We start from the raw sequence: 17,495 nt of genomic DNA, 5'->3' as shown, positions 1-17,495 counted from the left end.
CGACACGCCTCTCGAAGAGGTTGAAGAAGCACTACCAGGCGCGGAAACAAGCTGCATGCATTTCCTAGTGCGAAGCAAATTGGGATGGATAGCTTGGAAAGAAATGGAGGCCTCTCTATACGCGTTCGTTAGCACACCATTGACATGTCCAACAAGATGACAGACTGTTGATGGGAATTACCCTCCTCCAATAGGATCTTTGAAAGAGGATTCGCTGCTACACGCTGCGAAATGAAGTTCTCAGAATCAATGGAAGAGTTTGGTTTTGAAGTGGAGGTTCCGAATGATCAAGTGGTTAGCACCCTGTTGGGATAACATCTACTGGATGTAAGGACGGCGCTGATTTTGTTCGCGTTCTGTAGGAAAAGTTTCAAAAGTTTTTCAAAGGGCGAACTTTGGCAGAGGAAATTGGTCAGTGAACATGGATCCGAAAAGTATTGGTTATCGCATCGTAACGGCTAAAAGGTCCACTTTTCCAGATAGATTACATGGAATCGATCCTTTAGTGACGAAGTGGCGGGATGTATGTGAGAATTGAGATTTTGAAACTTTGTGTATACAACGGGTTGCCAATCGTTCTTGCACAGGCGAAGCTCCAAAATCTGAAGAAAACTATGGGGACAACACTAAAAGATACAGATGGTAGTCTGCCTCCGACCTCGCCGCACAGTGTATATACTGACCGATCTCCAGTCCGCAGTTCTCTCGAGGTCCTTGAAAGTCGATTCAAAGCATTGGAACAAGTAGGACAAACTCGAGACAGAGAAGTGCGAGCCATCCATGAACAATTCGCATATCTGCAAACTACAATGCTCCAGCGGTTCGATGACATACAGAAGCGATTCCAAACGAAAATGGAAGACGCTGTATGGCGAAAAATGCAGAACGTTGAAAAAGATATCCGAGCTAGTGTACAGGAGGATTTGGCAGTTCTGAATCTGGATCCATTGGCCGCCGACACGGCCAAGACGACAACGACAAGTCCGGTGACCCCTGTCGCTTCCCCGGCGCCGGGACCAGAAAAGTTGAAGGGTGGAGCTGATAAGGTAGAAAGTGTACTTTCTGCTCTGCAGACTGAGCGGGATGCACTAAAGGCGCGGGCGGATGATGCTGAACGACGACTAGCCGAAGCCCATGATGAGTTAATCAAGTTACGAGCACAGTTGGCTAGTACCGAGGAGAAGGTTGCAGACATGGAGAAAGAAGGGGCTATTTTACGGGAAGTCCAAGAGGATCGTAAGGCTTTACGGGAGCATCTTAACAACGTCAATGAAGAGCTTGCCAAATTTAGGGCTGAAGGGGACGCCCTGCGCATCCAGCTCGAAGCCTTGCAGACTGAACGCGATGCTTGGCATTCGGCCGCCAATGGTCCAGTTGGTCCAGTGAGCAGCAAAGAAGTGACACCCGAATTATCACCGGCAACCACCATGAGTCCTTCAGCGGAAAATACTGCACCGCCACTGGAGCCAACCGCCGGAGATCAAGACGCGAGAGTCGCGCCATCTTCAGATGCAGAAGATCCATGGCGTGAAGCGCAGTAATATAGCGCTTAATTAATATAGTGTGACCATCAGTCCACCGTCACTGCAAGGTCCCATGTATTGCGTTCAGTGCCTGTGATACCTGGTTTACCGCGTCCACCACGGCATCCCATTCCCTCTCTTTAAACAGTCGCTTGTGCCTAGCAAACTTGTCCGGGTGCCATAATAACAACGAGTCCTTGATCATTCTCTTCTTCTGCTCCAATGTGAACGTACACCCATCGAACAAAAACCTGCTGACAGAGTCAATGCTAATCGGTACCTTTCTCATGCTGGGTATAGGTAAATCTTTAATTGTAAATGCATTCTCCGTGTTTGCTGCTTTCAGCTTGGTCCACCCGGATCTGTATTTATCGCGAGCTCCAGACAATTTCCCGTTATCAAGGTCGTTCCTTTTCTGCTGGTGTGCTTTCGCCCGAGTTTCTTCCTCCCTGTCAGCCTCGGCTCTCGCTTCTTTGCGCTTGCGCGCTCGCTCTTCTTCTGCCTTCCGAGCCATCCTTTCGGCAGCCCCATATCGTTTCTCATGCATAGACGCACGTATTCTATCTGCCCAATCGTCATACGTCTCTTGGATGGGCTCTTGATACGCAGAATTCGACCAGTTAGCTTGCCAATAATCTTGGGCAGCGCCCGGTTCATCGTCCCACACATCATCCCATAAGCTGGTAAACTCTGGTTTGTGTGCCTGTTCAGGTGGCATGTAACCATCATCGTAGAGAATAGGACCTCGACTGGTAAAGTACGGGGGGAGTTGGGGAGACAAAGACCCTTGCTTCTTCTTCTTCTGCTTCTTCCTTGTGTTCTCTTCTTTTCTGTGCTTTTTCTTGCGTTTCGTCTCCTTGAACTTAAGACGGGACGGTCCCTGCTCTTCCATACCAAGTAATTCTAGTGGCAGCTAACCCAGTAAGCAACCACAGCCAGGAGATGAGTCAGGAGAAAGTCTGATCGGCGCTTACGCAATGTTGTGTCACCAGCACACTGGAGGTTATCGCTGAAAAACGAGCCGCAATTCTACTCCCGTTGAGCAGGTATGGCGGAGATCAGGAAACGGAATAAAGGCATTGAGGCAGAGGGCTCTGCCGCAAAAGAGCAAGAGAGTCCAGTAGAGCGACCTCCTGCCCCCCGTCCTGAAAGGAGACAGCGGGAGCCGGTACCCCAACGACTGGACGGTATTGTCCTGGACCCGTATGTTTTCTTTGCTGTAAAGGTCCTGGCTGTCGCAGTGGTGGGTTTACTCCTGTGGGTGATTTTCTACGGTAACCAGGGTAAGCTTACAGTCCGGGCATGCTTGTTTCTATCGCTGTGTACTCATCCCCTCGTAGGTCTAGGCGGTAAACCATTCCCGGAGCCCGCCACAGTAGGATCTCCACTTCTAGATTCTTCAGCTTTAGAGGTCGTAGCAGACCTACCGAGCCCACCAGGTAGTGTTGCAGTGGCACATGATGGGCGGATTTTTTTCTCGTTTCATCCACAGCACGGACATGACACCAAGGTAGTTTACTTCGCTAGGGAATCTCCGTTTGGCTGCGAGGTATAACTAACGGTGTTTAATGCGTTTAGCTTGCATATTGGGATCCTGCAAATAAAACCTATACACCTTTTCCAACCATCCGCAATCAGCTTGGGTTCAATGCAATCACCGCTGTCGTGATCCACAATAGAACGCTCTTTGTACTTGATCACGGGTTGTATGGTGCGGTGGCCCCAATGCTTGTCTGGTGGGATTTGACCACTAACAAGGAGAAAATGCGGTACATGCTGGCTGACTTGGCAGGCTATGGGTAAGTAGCAGATCCATAGCATGAGACTTTTACATTTCGTTCACGTTTAAACGTCTTTGTCAGCTCTACCCTGTCTTCCCTTTCTGTGCATCCGGATGGCCGAAGAGTATTCATCACCGACAGTTCTATGCTTCGCGGTTTTCCATCTATCATCGAGGTGGACACATTCCAATTGACCGCTGCAATTGTCCTGTCTTCAAAAAAGCTGCGTGCAGAACCGTACTTGTTCACAACCGATGTGGACACTAAGGGGCCGCGTCCCCTTAAATGGTCATATTTCAATCTCCTTCCATGGCGGCCAGCTGTGTCCTCCATCATTGTAGATAGGAGTGGGGAATGGGTCTATTTTGCAGCCACGGCATCAAACGTCCTATACCGCGTTCCTACAGCAGCGCTACAGAAGGCATTTGACGCCAAAGACCCTACGTTAGCCAATAAACTTGTCGAGATCTCATCAACACACAAGCCAGCATCTACTGGTATGCTCACTGGGAAGAATGGTGATATCTTGTTATCCGACTTCCAGACCTCTTCTATTCGTGCGTTCGATCCCACCGCCCCGGCCAGTCACATGAAACAAATTGTTCGTGATCCCACTCTTCTGAGGTGGCCAGAGCAGATGTCTATCGGGCCCGACGGGTATCTGTACATTGCAAATAGTGCCTTGCACTTACCGTTGACCGGCCGCAAGGCATCGAGTGGCCAAATTCTCAAGATAAAGATTTGAGTAGACTTCATTTCGTCATGGAACGCAGCATCAGATTAGACATGCACAGTATGAGTGTAGCATAGATAGGACACTCATAGTATGAGAATGATATGCGTTGTTTTTGGCACCAAATCACAAATTGCCCTACTTTTTGAGTACTCGTGTCCAAAGCCCGAGAGCTCACAATCTTTCAAAAGGAAAAAACAATGTACACTTAATTGGAAAGAAGATGCTACGAAAAGATCTTTTAAGATTCTGCCCATTCTTTCCAAGACCCTCGAGCCCACATGACACCATTACCGCGACCCAAATCCCAGAACCCGAATCGTTTCAAATCCCTCACACCCATCGTTAGGGTTCCCAAAAACAAGGCCGCGCAAGCATATCCAAAAGCCGTGCACATATTCCAGGGTAGACATGACACTGCATCCGGCGCCGTTGAAAATGCCAGTCGTGGACATTTTCCGTACCATACCAGTACTGAGGGTGCCGCAATCCAAAAACCCACGTAAACCAAATCGACCGCGACTTCCACTCGGCTGAACCGAGGATGCCTATGAGGGGGGACGCCAATGAACGCAGGAAAGCAATATACGAGGATGCAGCCGAAGGAGACAAACTACAAGACTGAGCATGAGAAGGAGCGGTACTCGCAGACTAGTAAATCTTTGATGGCTTACAATAGAGGAGATGGATGTGAAGCACATCAAATTGATACCCGAAACCGCTAGGACGGCAGATGTATAGTTCACGTTGAAGGAAGCAGTCGCGAGACTGGCAAACGCAGCTTATCACACAAAAAAGATTAGTTCTGTGTTGCATTCTGAGTTCCCATGCCTGTCAAATGTGTCTCCGGAGCCTGGATCTCTCACCTCCGGCAAGTAGCAGCTGCGTCATTCTCATCAAAAACCGGTACTCGGTGATGGTTTCAAAACGTTTCGGTAGAGGAACCGCCCGGGTGTAAAGGAGCAAGTGTGTTCCACTTTTTCGTGGTAACATTTCTGGTCGGGATGATCGACTCAAGCGCGGGACAGAGCCCGGTGACGTGCCGTTGGCGGGAGTGTTGGTGCGGCTACGAAGGGAACCCAAGTCTGATTGTGAACCAGCAGGTGAGGCGGTCAGTGGTACCTGCTGGGGGTAGTGAAGAGAAGAGGTGCTTGCAAGAGATTGGTTGCTGGCATGAACAGGACGCGGTGGAGCAGCTTGGGATGGAGAAGGTGGATATACCCGAGTTCCTGCTGAGAGACTCGCTGAGCTGCTGTTCCCTTGCGACATTTGGGAAGCCATGTCGAAATGGCCAGGTTGGAGTGGGGCCTGGAAGAAACACGGTCCCGAAAATTGCGCATTCCGCCCTGTATGACTGTGCGCTCAATGTAACCATTTTAGGACGAGCATAGTCACGTGATAGACAGTCCTGAAAACCGTCGTCGCCCCCAACCGGCAGGAGCCTCTTCCTCTCGCCCTCTTGCACAACGCACGATAGGTAAGTTCATCCATCCATCCATCCATCCGTCGTCATCCTAGGGTCCAAGTAAAGGAAGGGCTGACACTGTCTTTTTTTTTCTGGATATAGTCACTGTAATCATGACTGAGGCGGTTCAAACGTACGGTCGTAAGGTGCGATTTTGATGGCCAATTGCTGATCAATGGTGGGACGTTGGAATGGGGAGCTGTAGAAATGAGTGATATGAGGATCGGACACAGGCTGGCGGAAGGCTGGCGGAAGGCTGGAGAGCCTTGTATTGTGAGGAAGGCTAAACTTTGGTGGACATTGACGAGCGTGATTTCTATGTCCCCAAATTCTCTCTCGTCATTGATGAGCAGGAGGAGAGGTATTACGCGGGAAAACACAGATCCGGGCGGGGAGAGCAAAGGCACTGAGGAATTGAGGAGGAAGCATCGAACTGTCCTTGTCTGGGGAATGGTGGCTTCAGGGGCTGATGTTATTGAATTTCTGGCTGATTTGGTCCATCCTTCCTCTTTGGTTGAGTAGAAGACTGCTACTGCGGTAGCTCACTGCAAGCGTGGCCGTGGATTGATCAAGATCAATGGCCAGCCTCTTGACTTGGTGGAGCCTGCGATCTTGAGGACCAAGGTGTACGAGCCCATCTACATCCTGGGCAAGGAGCGCTTTGCCAACGTGGACATCCGCGTCCGTGTTGAGGGAGGTGGTCACGTTTCTCAGATTTACGGTATGCTACTTATCGGTGTTCCGCCACTGTTAAATTCAAATAGATCTGACATCTCTTCTGGAATTTAGCTATTCGTCAGGCTATTGCTAAGGCAATTGTTGCGTTCTACCAAAAGTGTGAGTAGAACAGGACGTCCTATTTTTGTCCGTGCAATCTTGTCCTAATATTGTATTGAATAGACGTTGACGAGGCATCAAAGAAGGAGATCAAGGACCTCCTTGTCCACTACGACCGTACCCTCCTGGTAGCTGACCCCCGTCGGTGCGAGCCAAAGAAGTTTGGTGGTGCTGGTGCTCGTGCACGCTACCAAAAGTCCTACCGTTAAACAAATATATGGCTTTGTTGGCCGCCTTTTTGTCATTCATATTTGGCTTGTAGAGAGTGACTCTGATTGCGACCAGGGCGGTCGTGATTGTGCATATTTTCCGGCGTGGTGTTGAATATACAGATATTCATTGTGAGCAAAAAAGTGTCGTTATGAATTATTGGATGAAATAATCAGCAGGATCAGTCGCTGTGTGTCGGAAATTGCACGATTTACTTGCTGATTTACTCCAAACGCATGAGATACTTTTTTAAAAAAAAAATGTGTCGTTGTTGCTGTTTATTAAAGGCGGCCCTTGAAACACTCAAAATTATTTCTTTGGCGGGTTGTATTTTCACAAATATTCGATTGCCGCTAATTTTGTGTGCCATGGAACGGGGTTCTGAATTTTTGGATCCTTTTGTCCTTCCACACCATGCCTTTTGAAAATGGCTGATTTCTGTTTTTTCTCAGCGGTCGTCCTCTCTCGCATCTCCAGACTTGCTCCGGGGTCTGAACTATTACCTCCCCTTGGATAGGTGACCTTCCACACACAATGAAGGGCAACACATTCCCAACGACGGACAATTCGTACCCGTACGAGGACAATGCATACCCAATGGCAGAACCTGTCGTCCAGAAGAAGAAGAAGGGAGTCGAAAAGTTTGCAGATCAAGTTGGCAATGGGGCAATGAAGGTAGCGGCGAAGCGAATAGTCTGCTTCATGAGGCAAGAGTGATCGCTAATTGCCTGGCTTGGTGCCATGAAAATAGGGAGTTAAAGCAGTGGGAGGAGTAGTGGACAACTTCAAAGAATTTTTGAACAGGGGAAACGTTGTTGATTTGGCTGTCGGTATCGTCATGGGTGCTGCATTCACTGCCATCGTGACGTCTCTTGTCCAAGATATCGTTACGCCATTTATCAGTTTGGGCACTGCCGTAAACTTGCAAAACAACTTTTTGGTTCTCCGCTGTCCACGGAATAATGCGACAAACTCATACCCGCCCCGATCTTCTTGTGTGGATTTCTGGAAGACGACCGCGGATGCACAGAAAGCCGGCGCCGTGACATGGAATTGGTATGCTTGAACAAACATATCGACGAACCTTCATTTGCAAATCGCGATCTAATGGTTTTGGATCTGCTTCTCAAGGGGGATGTTTGTACAGACCATTATCAATTTCTTCATCATCTCCGTGATGGTCTTTTTCATTGTAAAAGGTAGTCTAGTCACAGGCACCGCGTTTAAAGGCATGGCGGATGAGACTAATGTGTTACATCTGTCAGTTTATGCCGCAGCATTTAGAAGAAAGAAGGCTGATCCTAAAACCAAGCCGTGTATCTTTTGCTGCAAGGATATTCCAATCAAAGCTACGCGGTGCCCAGAGTGTACTTCTACGGTCGAGGAACCATCTGACCTGAAAGAACCCATACCTGCGGTTGTAGTAGACCGATGGGGAGGGGAAAAGAAGACTTGGTGATAGACATACTGGTTAGATAGGAAATGTAGTGTGATGTATATAAAAATATGTAGAATTGTGAGAAATGCAATGATGCTGCTTATTCTGGGACTTAAACCCACAGCCCAAGCTGGAGTGTCATGCATTGAACTACCTACATCTTAATGAGCTTTGAAATTATACTTAGGATGATATCAAAAGGGCTCTACTCAAACCGTGAAAGTCATATCTTCATTACACGTTTATTTGCCACCAATAGGTTGATAGCCAATTCCCAGCTCCGGTATCACTCACAGGAGACGACCGATCCCAAAAGGAACGCCAAACGGCCACAGGAAGGACGCCTTGCCCAAATTGAGTGTAAAGCGTGGAACATAGCGAATATACGGAACGTAAAGCTTTTCCGAGACACCATGCACGATTGGTCCTGTCATAAAACACCAAGTCAGCATTTTGCTTTCAACAGCTTCTAATGTTCCATGAAAGCAACGCACCCAATTCTTTTCCGTTAAGTGTGAACAATAGCGCACCCTGCGCGAAGCTGATAGCACACCCAATCACATCGCCATCTTGAACCGGCGGACCGCGCCATGTCGCCAAAATCTCCGTGTCTTGTATGGTCGCCATTGATTCATGCATTAGCATTTCATTAATGTCTTTCCGGAAGAAGGTTTTATCATCTGGATCCCGATTCCGCACAACCATCAAAACATAGCGGCCGCCGGGACACAGCCCAACAAAAAAGATGTTTTTGTCACGATCCGCAATTCCAACTTGCGGGATCCTAAAATACAGAAGGTTTGTTACTCATCATGCGCGTGTCTGGGCGAGAAGAAAAGGCCTCCGCGCGTACATAAAGGTCTCGGGCCCTCCAATACCCAGTTGGAGCTCAAAATAAGCTGAAGGCAGGAACTCGTGTCTATCACACGAGGTAGGCTCTGTCAGAGGGACAGACAGATTCGATATCCCTAATGGATCCTCATTGGACGGGCTCTCCGAGGCATCATAATATACGGATGGTGCATCCGGAGAGAGCACTTCTGCATCGTTACAAGCAATGCTGGCTATCGACGCATACCCCTGCGGCAAGTATCTATATCGCTTTCAATGACATGCTTCTACTGCAGGGGTAACCATCTCTTGAATGACGTACTGTAGAGGGTCTAGCTGATAGCCAAATCGAACGCGGCATCCTTGAGCCGACGCCAGAGATATTGCAGGGTACCTGGCGGGGTAATCAATTAGATATTTAGATGGCAACGATTTTAAAAATCGTATGTATCCAACCAAGTCACATCGGGGATGTCAACAAAAGCGACGCCGAGGGATACGCCATTACGAAGATACGAGATCTCCTTATTATCTAAATCGATCAGCGCGGTAATCACATCCCATTCATACCAATCGTCGCCGTATTCGTTCTAAGACGCGGTCAACTTAGGCTCTGCCAGAAGCTTGGCATAGTTAAGTCTGCTTTCTACGTACACTTTGAGAGCAAGGTCCATGCCATTTTTTCTTCCGATGCCCATCGTAGGCGTATGAATACCGGTTGTCTATATGTTCGCCGTCAGCGTTTTTGACAGGTGTAACAAGATCAATATATACACAAAAGTACCTCCAACTCCTGTTCCAGCTTCGGGATCGAAGGTACACAAGGAGGATGCCCATCCGATTTGTACTATTCCATCCGTATGAAGCTCAACCTCGTACGCACAGCGCCCGCTTCCTATGACACCGAACTCGCTTCTAACGCTTTCGAAGGTCCAGGATTCATTTCTTATCTATCAGACAGATGTATTTGTTCCTTATTCATCAATCCCGATTGAGTTAGAACCGTACCTCCCAACACTGTGGCGAAACGAGCATGTATGGTGTGGCTTGAGATTTAGTGAACTTCACGTTATCTCCCTCCAGGCTAGAACGCAATTCAGGTTCAGTGTAATTGCATACTGCCTCGTAGAAAGATTGAATGTGAAAGCGGAGCATGGGAGACGCATTGCGGAGTAAGGCTCTTGTGAGGCCCGTAAATGCGAACGGGACATCAAGGATCACATTTCGCAGTCCTGCAGAAAGACTTGCTCAGATACCAAATAAATACACCGAAATTTGGGGCCTGAAGTGGACTTACCAGGTAGCAGCGATGCCGCACTTAAGGCTACAATGGCCTGTTCGCTAACATTGGGCCGATTCTGCTGCATCAGAGCTACCATCACCGTGAAGACATTCTCCTGAACCAGGTATTCACAGGCATCATCTAGAAACGAAATACTATCCATCAGACAGCGAGTTTTACAGAATCCCACGTGTTGATATACCGTTCTTCAAGAGCTTTGCTACGAGCTTGAGCGCATGCATCGCAACTTCGTCCTTAAAATTCCCAAAACCCGGCGCAAATCCCTGCGCAACCGGGGCCCCATTCTCGTCCGTGTCAGGGCCTAATTTCGCGCATTTGAGAGCATCGATTTGCGATGAGGTTTGTGTCAGGATTTGCACATCTGAATCCACCGATCGCGTATCTTCCTCTTCTGCATACATGAGCGGTAGAATCAGGAGATCAAGCAGCGTGGTAAGCAAGCGCTCCAATTTCTTGCGAGGAGGCATATCGAACAGCTCAGATTCCATGAAGATCGTGAGACTAATGAGCTGGCCAGTGAGACGCTCGAAAACTTCCGGGTAACCAGACTGCTCGCCAATGGAAAGCCGGTCTGCTTCCGGTTCACAGCTCGTTCCCAGCTCAAAGGACTGTATTGTGACACAGCCATCTCCACGGGCTCCTCTGAATGTGTCAGAAGCCGACTGTCGCTTCGATGAGCGGGGGAATAGGATATGTACAGTACGAGCAGCTTCCTCAATGACCAGCGCAACCAAGGGTCGAATAGCTGTCGCAATGATAAGATCCCGTAGTAAAGGATCTGCAAGATAATCAATGCAAGCCCCGGTAGCGCAATTGACGACCTCAACTGTCACAACCTACCTCGTCGGGTCAATGTAGTCAAAGTCTTCGAGGCGACCGTTTGTATGTTTTCTCGGTCGCTGTGGAGCGTCAGGTCAGCTAGGAGCTCAATACTGCCGTTTTCTGCAATCCGATCCGTCATCTTATCTGATGACTCACCATTTCAATACGCTGAGAATCTTTAGGACGCTGTGCAGTAATATACATACCAGAAAGGGTTGCGAGATTCAAAAGAAGCGCAGCACCGGCATATTGAAGCTCCGCCTCGTCAGATTTGCAGAAGTGAAGGACAGCATCCAAAACCTCCGAATTCTCTAGCATATCACGATTTTGCAATGAAGATGCTAGATACACAATGATGTCGGCTATATATCTTCACTTGGGTTTAGATTATGATTACCGCCTACCAATCCACCCGTATGAGGTTACTTACAGCGATAGATGAACAGTTGTATCGTAGCTTATGCGTATCAATGTATCTAATCCTTTAGCTTCCAAAAATTGAGCATGTGCTTCAGCTGAACGCCAATAACCGTCAGCGAGATTCTGTTCCGAAAATCATCAATCACAAGCAAAAATACGTACCGTGCGCCAAAAGGTCGTGCAATAGGGCCTGAGTGTACAAGTTGCAGTACGTAAGTCTAACTGGCTTCCGTGAAAGGACCCTAGGCGATATTTTACCAAGGCCCAAAGGGGAGAGTCCGGATCGGAGTGCTCTCCGCCTATTAAACATGGCACGATCTTCGAGACGACTCCAGCGCGGATCATTTCTATTTGATATTGATCTGGAATGAAGGTTCTCAGAAGACACCAGATTGCAGCTAACGCGTCTTTTCCACACGAACCATTTCTCATTCCCAAATACTTCAATGACCTGAGAACCAGACGAGGGACACAAGCTTCTTCGCTGTTAAGTAGTGCAGCAAGTGCAGGGAGCAGTCCTTTCATGGATTGAAAATTTTCTTTTGCAACATCTGTCATCCCAAGAGTAATTCAATATCTCATATATTCGTGAATTCTGTATGGCCGCACCTTTTGTGACAAATTCGTGTATTAGGAAGACCGCCCATGACGCAAGCTCGACATCCTCTAGAATATGAAATGGTCAGCATTGAGAATATATGGAACACACAAACATCGGTAGTCGACATCCGAACCGTTCCGTAAACAGGTCACCAACAGGGGCACAATGTTGACTTGCAAAAGCGACTGGAGCTTCGATGGCTCCAATTAAGATACACCTCAATAAACAAATTCGTATGTCTGTCGCTTACTTGTTTGACAACCTCTGCAACATTTGGGTCAGTTCTCCCAATCAGTATAAGCGTCACGCTACAGCGAACCTGTGTTCTCCATTTTAGATAGGAGCCGGACAAGAGAGTGAAGACATAGCCTTTGCATGCTTGCGTTGCCAAATGTCAGACGTATCATATAGGCAAGTATGTATAAAAATCCGGTTCCAATTAGCTCGCTTTGTAGCTCATCTATCAATGTTTATCGTCAGCGTCTCTGGGCTCACAGAAAGATGGGTAACAGGCCCCAAAAGCGCACTCACCAATAAGGGAGAGCTGGTGCGTGAGCAAAAGACTCCAGTACATCAAATCATTACTATGAGTGGATGATATAGAGAGAAACTTCTTCAGCGGCCCTAGAATCCCGTAACGTACAATCTGCACCTTTCGCTGGTCTATCGAAAATTTTACCAACATATAATCTATTTTAATGGCTGAAGACAACCGACCTTTATTCTGCACCAAGCGAAACATCGATATGATGCAATAGCGATAAGTCGTCTCGTCCGCAGGCTGTAGAAGTATGTGGCAGAAAATCTTCAGAATTCCTCGACGTACAAGTATTACGCTAATTGGATGTCATTGTTAGACTACGCATTATTGATATAAACAAAGAAATGCCCCTCCTTCCGGCTAACCGATTTTGCTCTACAGGGCATGCATCAGAAGTCAGCTCCTATGCACTCAGTCCTACGGGTCCGAACACAAACCTTGCTTTGTTAATTGCTGAATCACAGCAACAGCCCTTCGCTGCGTAACAGGAATTTTACTGTTCTTGCAACATTTAATGATATAGGATAGGGATTGCTCTTTCAAGAGTCACGATGTCAATACCAAAGATATTATTGAATTCACCTCGGAGCCCACCTGTCATTGCTCTATCCAAAAGAATTTGTAAGGCACTAAAATCATGAACATCATTAAGAAATATTGTCTAAAAGTGTCTGAAAGGAGAGGTCGGTGTTATTGCATTACCTTTCTTGCAATTGCGGGTCACTGGAGCGGAAGACCTCTTCAAGCAGTTTATGAATGGTCGAATGCCGTCAGCGGTTCAACTATGAGCACCATACCTTCCAGAGCCTTCAAACTGATAACTATCACATAGAACCCTATGAGTATCCTCGCAACCTGGCATGCAAACCTTGTGATCGTCGCAACGTACCATCACTCGCGGCCTTCCGTCGCTTGCCTTTGCGATAGCCGGGTGTATCCGGTAGCGGGCTTCCTTGCTTAAGGTGGCTATGCAAGCTACTTAGCATCAGTGTTCCTAAGACGCCTGCAGAAAAGAGGGCAGCCATTTGTCGTAATTGGTTGATGCGCACGACGCGGTCGTCGTCTCAACGCGCGACCTTTCTGCATATTCGAGGGCAGCTTCAACTTCGTCCTTTTTAACTTCCTAACTGCGAATATGTCAAAAACCGCTTTTCAAATACGACAAAATGCGGAGGAGCTGAAGGTCATTGAATGGCCCTTGATTCCATACGTACCTTCAATATGTAACAATTGCAGATCTCTGGTATCAGGCCTATCTAAAAGACTTGGAGTCATGGGAAAGCGACATAAAACGAAAGGACCGGGCCGTCAACAAGGAAACTACAGGCAATAACGTAAGTGACCTATGCTCCACAATAGTATAGGGGCTTCCTATAACCTCAAGATTCTAGTTCATTCCACCGATCCGAAATCAGAATGCGAGGATCATCCCTGAGACAACGATAACACTTGAACATCAGGGGGCGGGAATGGTAAGAGCAAGCTCGGACACAAGAACAGTTCTAGGAGAGGATAGGATAAAGTCGCAGGACTATAAGGCTTGGGACGCGGTAGGGCGGAAGGTCTGCTAAAAGCTGTTGAGTGCTGGATACTAAGTCTCCTTTGGAAAAGGATAAGGCGCTAGATGCCGTCGATGCACAGCGCCCAGAATTATGTAGTTCCAAGTCTGCCAAAGTATCTGCTGATCAGAAGGACTTTGGAGAGCGGGCAATTCTGGAAAAGGAGAAGGTAATCTAGGCACTTCCAAGGATTAGCGGAACCGCACTGTCTAACAGGTCAGGGGAAGGGCAACGCATGGTTTAAGAAGGGGGACTACAAGCGCGCTATTTTGTGTTATAGCAAGAGCATGCAGCTCGATCCTACGAGCGCGGTGCTTCCCGTTAATCGAGCACTGGCATATCTGAAACTGGATAGGTGCGCTTCAAAATTATGCTTGGAAGATTAATATTATGAACCGAGAAGCTCATTTGTTGATAAGATTCGCAGAGGCTGAGGCCGATTGTACTCAGGGAATTGAAATGGACCCAAAGAACGTCAAGGCATTGTGGCGACGAGGAATTGCGCGGGCGAAACTTGGGAAGGCCGAAGAAGCACGACAAGGTGGCCTTGCCCAGAATTGTTAATACAAAACTGCAAGCAGTAGTACTGAGTGTTTGTCAAACTAGACTTGGAGGCCGCAGTCGTGCTCGAACCAACCAACAAGTCGATTAAAGCAGACCTGAGCGATGTTCTTACTAGTATAAAGGAAAAGGTGAGTGCACTTCACATTTCTTAGTTTCTTTTGCCATGCTGACCTGCTCATGGCGTGTATTGCAGGCAACGAAAAATGACAGAAAGAATCCTACAAGACCAGTACGAAGGCGTTTAGCAATCGAAGAAGTTGGTGAGGAAGCAGTTGGTATCAACAGATCTCTCAAGGCACATCAAATCACAAGCCTCCAGGGCAATGGCACCACAATGCCGATTGCGGCTCAGGAGGTTTCAAAGCGGGATGTGAAGGTTCCCGTCAACTCACTTTCACCACCCCCTGCGCAAATTCAAAAATCGCAGCTGGTTCGAAATGCTGCTGCAGACATTTCAAAGCCAGTAGTACTCCCCTCCGTCAGCGCATCAGCTGCTCCTAAGAGTATGTATGAGTTTGAGCGTGATTGGAAAAGCCTGAAGGGCGATAGTGCCGCGATATATGGTTACCTCAAGGTATAGCCTATTCGTGCAGGATGATGTCTTTCAAATTCTTACCATCAAGCTCTAGATAATCGATCCCAAGAGCTACCAAAGAATTTTCAAAAATTCGCTAGAGAGCAGTTACATATCCAAGATTATCTTCGTCCTGCGTGATCATTACAAAAAGTGAGTATCTGACGAGTCCAGTGAAGCCCTATTGCGACTTATGGTATTTGTTTCGGTAGAGACAATAAGGCGAACGAGGCATTAGACACCCTTAAGCACTTAGCCCTACTGCCACGTTTCGACATGAATGCAATGTTTTTATCGAAGGCTGACAAACAAGGTCGGTGATTGCTCAAACGCTCACAGTGACGTCTACTAATACAACGCAAATGGTTTGCACTTAGCACTGAGAGACATTTTGGATTGGTTGAAGGCATGCGCTGACGACAACAAGATCGATCCATCAGATATACACAGGTTACAGAAAGCATACAAGGTGTAACGACAGATGCAAGCCAGTGTGGAGTGTTATCCTGATAGGTTTACATTGGAATTGTCATGCTATTGATAACCTTCCCGACAACGTCGACACCACTTAGCCCTTTTAATCGTAGCCGGATCTCAGGCGTTACATATGGTGACTGATGCGCAAGCAATAATCGGTGGGCAATGACTTTGTCAGCCATCAGAGTTACATGATCCGGGCTTACGATCAGATGCCCGGAGAGCACCGCTAAAGTTCTGCAGCATGGCGTACCTTAAGACTGGACAGTCCTTACACAATGATATTTAAAATGTAACTCACCGGGCAGCGTGTGCAAGATCGATACCACCTTTGGCAGATACACCTGTGCTCACCAATTGGTGATTCCGCAAGCCTGTCAGTAAATCACGCAGGTAGTAAGAGACTTCCGCGTGCATATATATGCGAGACGCCTCCAATGTCAATTGTTCTAAGTCCTTCAAGTAAAACCATCAGTGGACTGAAGTTGAAGGCTACTATTTGCAGACCGATGGCATTACCTCCATTTTCACTAAGGGCGACCGTAGGGGATATGGAATGATGCAGCGACATATATGAGAATTCAGCGTATGACAAAGAAAAAACTTGTCCAACTGTGATTGGAAGACTGATCTTATAAGAACGTAGATACTGAGTGCCTGTGCTGGAAGTAGGATATTACCAATTGCGGTGGTATTGTTTGCTTGCGGGAAGAAGGACATATCAAGCCCACAACAAGGAAGGGTACCGGACAAGGAAACACGGTGAATTTATCGGTAACCTGTCCCCTCTCAAGAACCTATGGACGTAGGTGGAACCAAGTGTCAGCAAGACCTAATGTGACTGGCGAAGGAGGATGGTACCTCTAGTAGAGCACCGTGCACTGCACCGCTCGCAAGATGGAGTCCATCCACTAACACGATATTCGGTAATTGTTTAGTTGTCACCAATGAAGTGTTAGACCCCAAATGCGTCTCGCCTCCAGCTGCTGAAAACGGGTAGAGCAAGGGACGGGAACCGGCGGTTGCTGCATTTCGGCTATGACTGTGCATTCTCTGGCTTCTGTATGACGGTGCAAACAAAGAATAGGCAGGGGATTCAAGTTCAGATGCCGAGTCGGATTTCATTGAGGTCTGCCGAGCGTGAGTGCTGGATCTGGAGGATTTCTGGAAAATGAACCATGGTTTAAACACAAGAGAGTATAAAGAAGCTGAGCGATTATCTCCGATCTGTGCGTCAATGCCTACCAAGAAATCCTTGTCCTCCTCGGACTCTGCTCTGGACAACTGTGCAGGGCCTCTGCGCCGCGACGTATTGGAAACTGATGTATCACTACCCGCCCCCGCGGTGCCATCGGCAACCCGCCGGTAGAAAAGAGCTGACAGGAAGTCGGAATGCGTGGTGGTTCTCTCTATTTGGACATGTGTAACTGTAAAATTGAAGACAAACGCAAACAACTGTGAACGCGGAAAGATGAACAGATTGTTTCAGTCGTCAAACAACATCACTTGCACACCTGATCCAAAGCTTTCCGTAAGTCGCGCACGAACTCTTGTTTAGTGGATACCAACATAGCCCGCTGTCCGGCAGTTAGGGCTATGAATAAAGAGATGAGAAGCTCTTCGGTAGCCTGCAGGGGGTTCTGTGGTGGCCTATTCTGTGACCTAGGGGTGGACGTTCCCGACGATGAAGGACGAACTCCTGCATGATTAGCTGGCGACACTAGGGTAGGTCGTATCGTATCGAGCTTTTGCTGGAGAAAGAGACGTGCTGGCGAAGCCGCCATAGCAAACAGCGACTTGCGTATCGTGTTGTTTG

At 47.8% G+C, this 17,495-nt stretch overlaps 9 protein-coding genes across 9 annotated transcripts; 5 read left to right on the top strand and 4 right to left on the bottom strand.

Moving 5' to 3' along the window:
* Window positions 1-231: 231 nt before the first annotated feature.
* SPPG_08574 (uncharacterized protein) lies at window positions 232-1,541 on the top strand (the record flags this gene model as incomplete). Its single annotated transcript, XM_016756721.1, has 4 exons — window positions 232-294; window positions 363-411; window positions 480-523; window positions 588-1,541. The coding sequence occupies 4 exons, from the start codon at window positions 232-234 to the stop codon at window positions 1,539-1,541; spliced, it is 1,110 nt and encodes a 369-aa protein (XP_016604009.1).
* On the bottom strand, window positions 508-2,551 carry SPPG_08573 (uncharacterized protein). Its single transcript, XM_016756720.1, has 2 exons — window positions 2,498-2,551; window positions 508-2,426 (listed from the first exon to the last, which is right to left on the bottom strand). Exon 2 carries the CDS (start codon window positions 2,413-2,415, stop codon window positions 1,582-1,584), a length of 834 nt encoding a protein of 277 aa, XP_016604008.1. The 5' UTR covers window positions 2,416-2,426; window positions 2,498-2,551; the 3' UTR covers window positions 508-1,581.
* Window positions 2,531-4,236, top strand: SPPG_08572 (uncharacterized protein). Its single transcript, XM_016756719.1, has 4 exons — window positions 2,531-2,806; window positions 2,864-3,033; window positions 3,102-3,322; window positions 3,386-4,236. Exons 1-4 carry the CDS (start codon window positions 2,572-2,574, stop codon window positions 4,047-4,049), a joined length of 1,290 nt encoding a protein of 429 aa, XP_016604007.1. The 5' UTR covers window positions 2,531-2,571; the 3' UTR covers window positions 4,050-4,236.
* On the bottom strand, window positions 4,147-5,347 carry SPPG_08571 (uncharacterized protein). The gene is made up of 3 exons (XM_016756718.1): window positions 4,904-5,347; window positions 4,712-4,818; window positions 4,147-4,650 (listed from the first exon to the last, which is right to left on the bottom strand). The coding sequence occupies exons 1-3, from the start codon at window positions 5,316-5,318 to the stop codon at window positions 4,279-4,281; spliced, it is 894 nt and encodes a 297-aa protein (XP_016604006.1). The 5' UTR covers window positions 5,319-5,347; the 3' UTR covers window positions 4,147-4,278.
* A 135-nt stretch (window positions 5,348-5,482) lies between these two features.
* Window positions 5,483-6,878, top strand: SPPG_08570 (40S ribosomal protein S16). The gene is made up of 5 exons (XM_016756717.1): window positions 5,483-5,514; window positions 5,605-5,648; window positions 6,025-6,223; window positions 6,292-6,339; window positions 6,403-6,878. The coding sequence occupies exons 2-5, from the start codon at window positions 5,616-5,618 to the stop codon at window positions 6,546-6,548; spliced, it is 426 nt and encodes a 141-aa protein (XP_016604005.1). The 5' UTR covers window positions 5,483-5,514; window positions 5,605-5,615; the 3' UTR covers window positions 6,549-6,878.
* A 5-nt stretch (window positions 6,879-6,883) lies between these two features.
* On the top strand, window positions 6,884-8,191 carry SPPG_08569 (large conductance mechanosensitive channel protein). The gene is made up of 4 exons (XM_016756716.1): window positions 6,884-7,224; window positions 7,301-7,605; window positions 7,681-7,748; window positions 7,815-8,191. The coding sequence occupies exons 1-4, from the start codon at window positions 7,084-7,086 to the stop codon at window positions 8,006-8,008; spliced, it is 708 nt and encodes a 235-aa protein (XP_016604004.1). The 5' UTR covers window positions 6,884-7,083; the 3' UTR covers window positions 8,009-8,191.
* On the bottom strand, window positions 8,033-13,926 carry SPPG_08568 (uncharacterized protein). The gene is made up of 30 exons (XM_016756715.1): window positions 13,884-13,926; window positions 13,720-13,825; window positions 13,395-13,628; window positions 13,303-13,326; window positions 13,208-13,244; window positions 13,100-13,134; window positions 12,943-13,041; window positions 12,871-12,880; window positions 12,682-12,800; window positions 12,496-12,627; window positions 12,284-12,424; window positions 12,215-12,228; window positions 12,098-12,155; window positions 11,973-12,029; window positions 11,786-11,914; window positions 11,622-11,725; window positions 11,526-11,553; window positions 11,374-11,458; window positions 11,150-11,313; window positions 10,962-11,087; window positions 10,303-10,899; window positions 10,116-10,241; window positions 9,827-10,050; window positions 9,603-9,768; window positions 9,473-9,540; window positions 9,275-9,408; window positions 9,141-9,212; window positions 8,841-9,080; window positions 8,482-8,771; window positions 8,033-8,414 (listed from the first exon to the last, which is right to left on the bottom strand). The coding sequence occupies exons 3-30, from the start codon at window positions 13,528-13,530 to the stop codon at window positions 8,278-8,280; spliced, it is 3,552 nt and encodes a 1,183-aa protein (XP_016604003.1). The 5' UTR covers window positions 13,531-13,628; window positions 13,720-13,825; window positions 13,884-13,926; the 3' UTR covers window positions 8,033-8,277.
* Window positions 13,368-15,979, top strand: SPPG_08567 (uncharacterized protein). The gene is made up of 11 exons (XM_016756714.1): window positions 13,368-13,688; window positions 13,756-13,839; window positions 13,897-14,055; window positions 14,117-14,233; window positions 14,292-14,419; window positions 14,484-14,605; window positions 14,671-14,756; window positions 14,822-15,202; window positions 15,258-15,355; window positions 15,415-15,515; window positions 15,580-15,979. The coding sequence occupies exons 1-11, from the start codon at window positions 13,641-13,643 to the stop codon at window positions 15,675-15,677; spliced, it is 1,422 nt and encodes a 473-aa protein (XP_016604002.1). The 5' UTR covers window positions 13,368-13,640; the 3' UTR covers window positions 15,678-15,979.
* SPPG_08566 (uncharacterized protein) lies at window positions 15,572-17,463 on the bottom strand (the record flags this gene model as incomplete). The annotated part of the gene is made up of 7 exons (XM_016756713.1): window positions 15,572-15,916; window positions 15,981-16,135; window positions 16,199-16,291; window positions 16,360-16,476; window positions 16,541-16,843; window positions 16,925-17,134; window positions 17,194-17,463. The coding sequence occupies 7 exons, from the start codon at window positions 17,461-17,463 to the stop codon at window positions 15,718-15,720; spliced, it is 1,347 nt and encodes a 448-aa protein (XP_016604001.1). The 3' UTR covers window positions 15,572-15,717.
* Between the last annotated feature and the right edge of the window lie 32 nt (window positions 17,464-17,495).

Source organism: Spizellomyces punctatus (assembly GCF_000182565.1).
Source record: "Spizellomyces punctatus DAOM BR117 chromosome Unknown supercont1.23, whole genome shotgun sequence".
Taxonomy (NCBI): domain Eukaryota; kingdom Fungi; phylum Chytridiomycota; class Chytridiomycetes; order Spizellomycetales; family Spizellomycetaceae; genus Spizellomyces; species Spizellomyces punctatus.
This window is presented reverse-complemented; position numbering and strand designations above follow the sequence as displayed.

Bases quoted from the DNA above. Each gene is read 5' to 3' on its own strand.
- SPPG_08567 (XM_016756714.1), top strand. From the start codon at position 13,641: ATGTCAAAAACCGCTTTTCAAATACGACAAAATGCGGAGGAGCTGAAG. The intron at 14,234-14,291 runs GTAATCTAGGCA...GGTCAGGGGAAG, and splicing joins CAATTCTGGAAAAGGAGAAG to GGCAACGCATGGTTTAAGAA. The intron at 15,203-15,257 runs GTATAGCCTATT...ATCAAGCTCTAG, and splicing joins CGATATATGGTTACCTCAAG to ATAATCGATCCCAAGAGCTA.
- SPPG_08569 (XM_016756716.1), top strand. From the start codon at position 7,084: ATGAAGGGCAACACATTCCCAACGACGGACAATTCGTACCCGTACGAG. The intron at 7,225-7,300 runs GTAGCGGCGAAG...CCATGAAAATAG, and splicing joins TTGGCAATGGGGCAATGAAG to GGAGTTAAAGCAGTGGGAGG. The intron at 7,749-7,814 runs GTAGTCTAGTCA...TACATCTGTCAG, and splicing joins GGTCTTTTTCATTGTAAAAG to TTTATGCCGCAGCATTTAGA.
- SPPG_08570 (XM_016756717.1), top strand. From the start codon at position 5,616: ATGACTGAGGCGGTTCAAACGTACGGTCGTAAG. The intron at 5,649-6,024 runs GTGCGATTTTGA...TTGGTTGAGTAG, and splicing joins TTCAAACGTACGGTCGTAAG to AAGACTGCTACTGCGGTAGC. The intron at 6,340-6,402 runs GTGAGTAGAACA...TGTATTGAATAG, and splicing joins TGTTGCGTTCTACCAAAAGT to ACGTTGACGAGGCATCAAAG.
- SPPG_08572 (XM_016756719.1), top strand. From the start codon at position 2,572: ATGGCGGAGATCAGGAAACGGAATAAAGGCATTGAGGCAGAGGGCTCT. The intron at 2,807-2,863 runs GTAAGCTTACAG...ATCCCCTCGTAG, and splicing joins GATTTTCTACGGTAACCAGG to GTCTAGGCGGTAAACCATTC. The intron at 3,323-3,385 runs GTAAGTAGCAGA...CGTCTTTGTCAG, and splicing joins GCTGACTTGGCAGGCTATGG to CTCTACCCTGTCTTCCCTTT.
- SPPG_08571 (XM_016756718.1), bottom strand. From the start codon at position 5,318: ATGGCTTCCCAAATGTCGCAAGGGAACAGCAGCTCAGCGAGTCTCTCA. The intron at 4,819-4,903 runs GTGAGAGATCCA...TTGTGTGATAAG, and splicing joins GCAGCTGCTACTTGCCGGAG to CTGCGTTTGCCAGTCTCGCG. The intron at 4,651-4,711 runs GTAAGCCATCAA...TCAGTCTTGTAG, and splicing joins TCACATCCATCTCCTCTATT to TTTGTCTCCTTCGGCTGCAT.
- SPPG_08568 (XM_016756715.1), bottom strand. From the start codon at position 13,530: ATGGCTGCCCTCTTTTCTGCAGGCGTCTTAGGAACACTGATGCTAAGT. The intron at 13,135-13,207 runs GTAATGCAATAA...TCATGATTTTAG, and splicing joins GACCCGCAATTGCAAGAAAG to TGCCTTACAAATTCTTTTGG. The intron at 11,915-11,972 runs GTGCGGCCATAC...TTGGGATGACAG, and splicing joins ACACGAATTTGTCACAAAAG to ATGTTGCAAAAGAAAATTTT.
- SPPG_08573 (XM_016756720.1), bottom strand. From the start codon at position 2,415: ATGGAAGAGCAGGGACCGTCCCGTCTTAAGTTCAAGGAGACGAAACGC.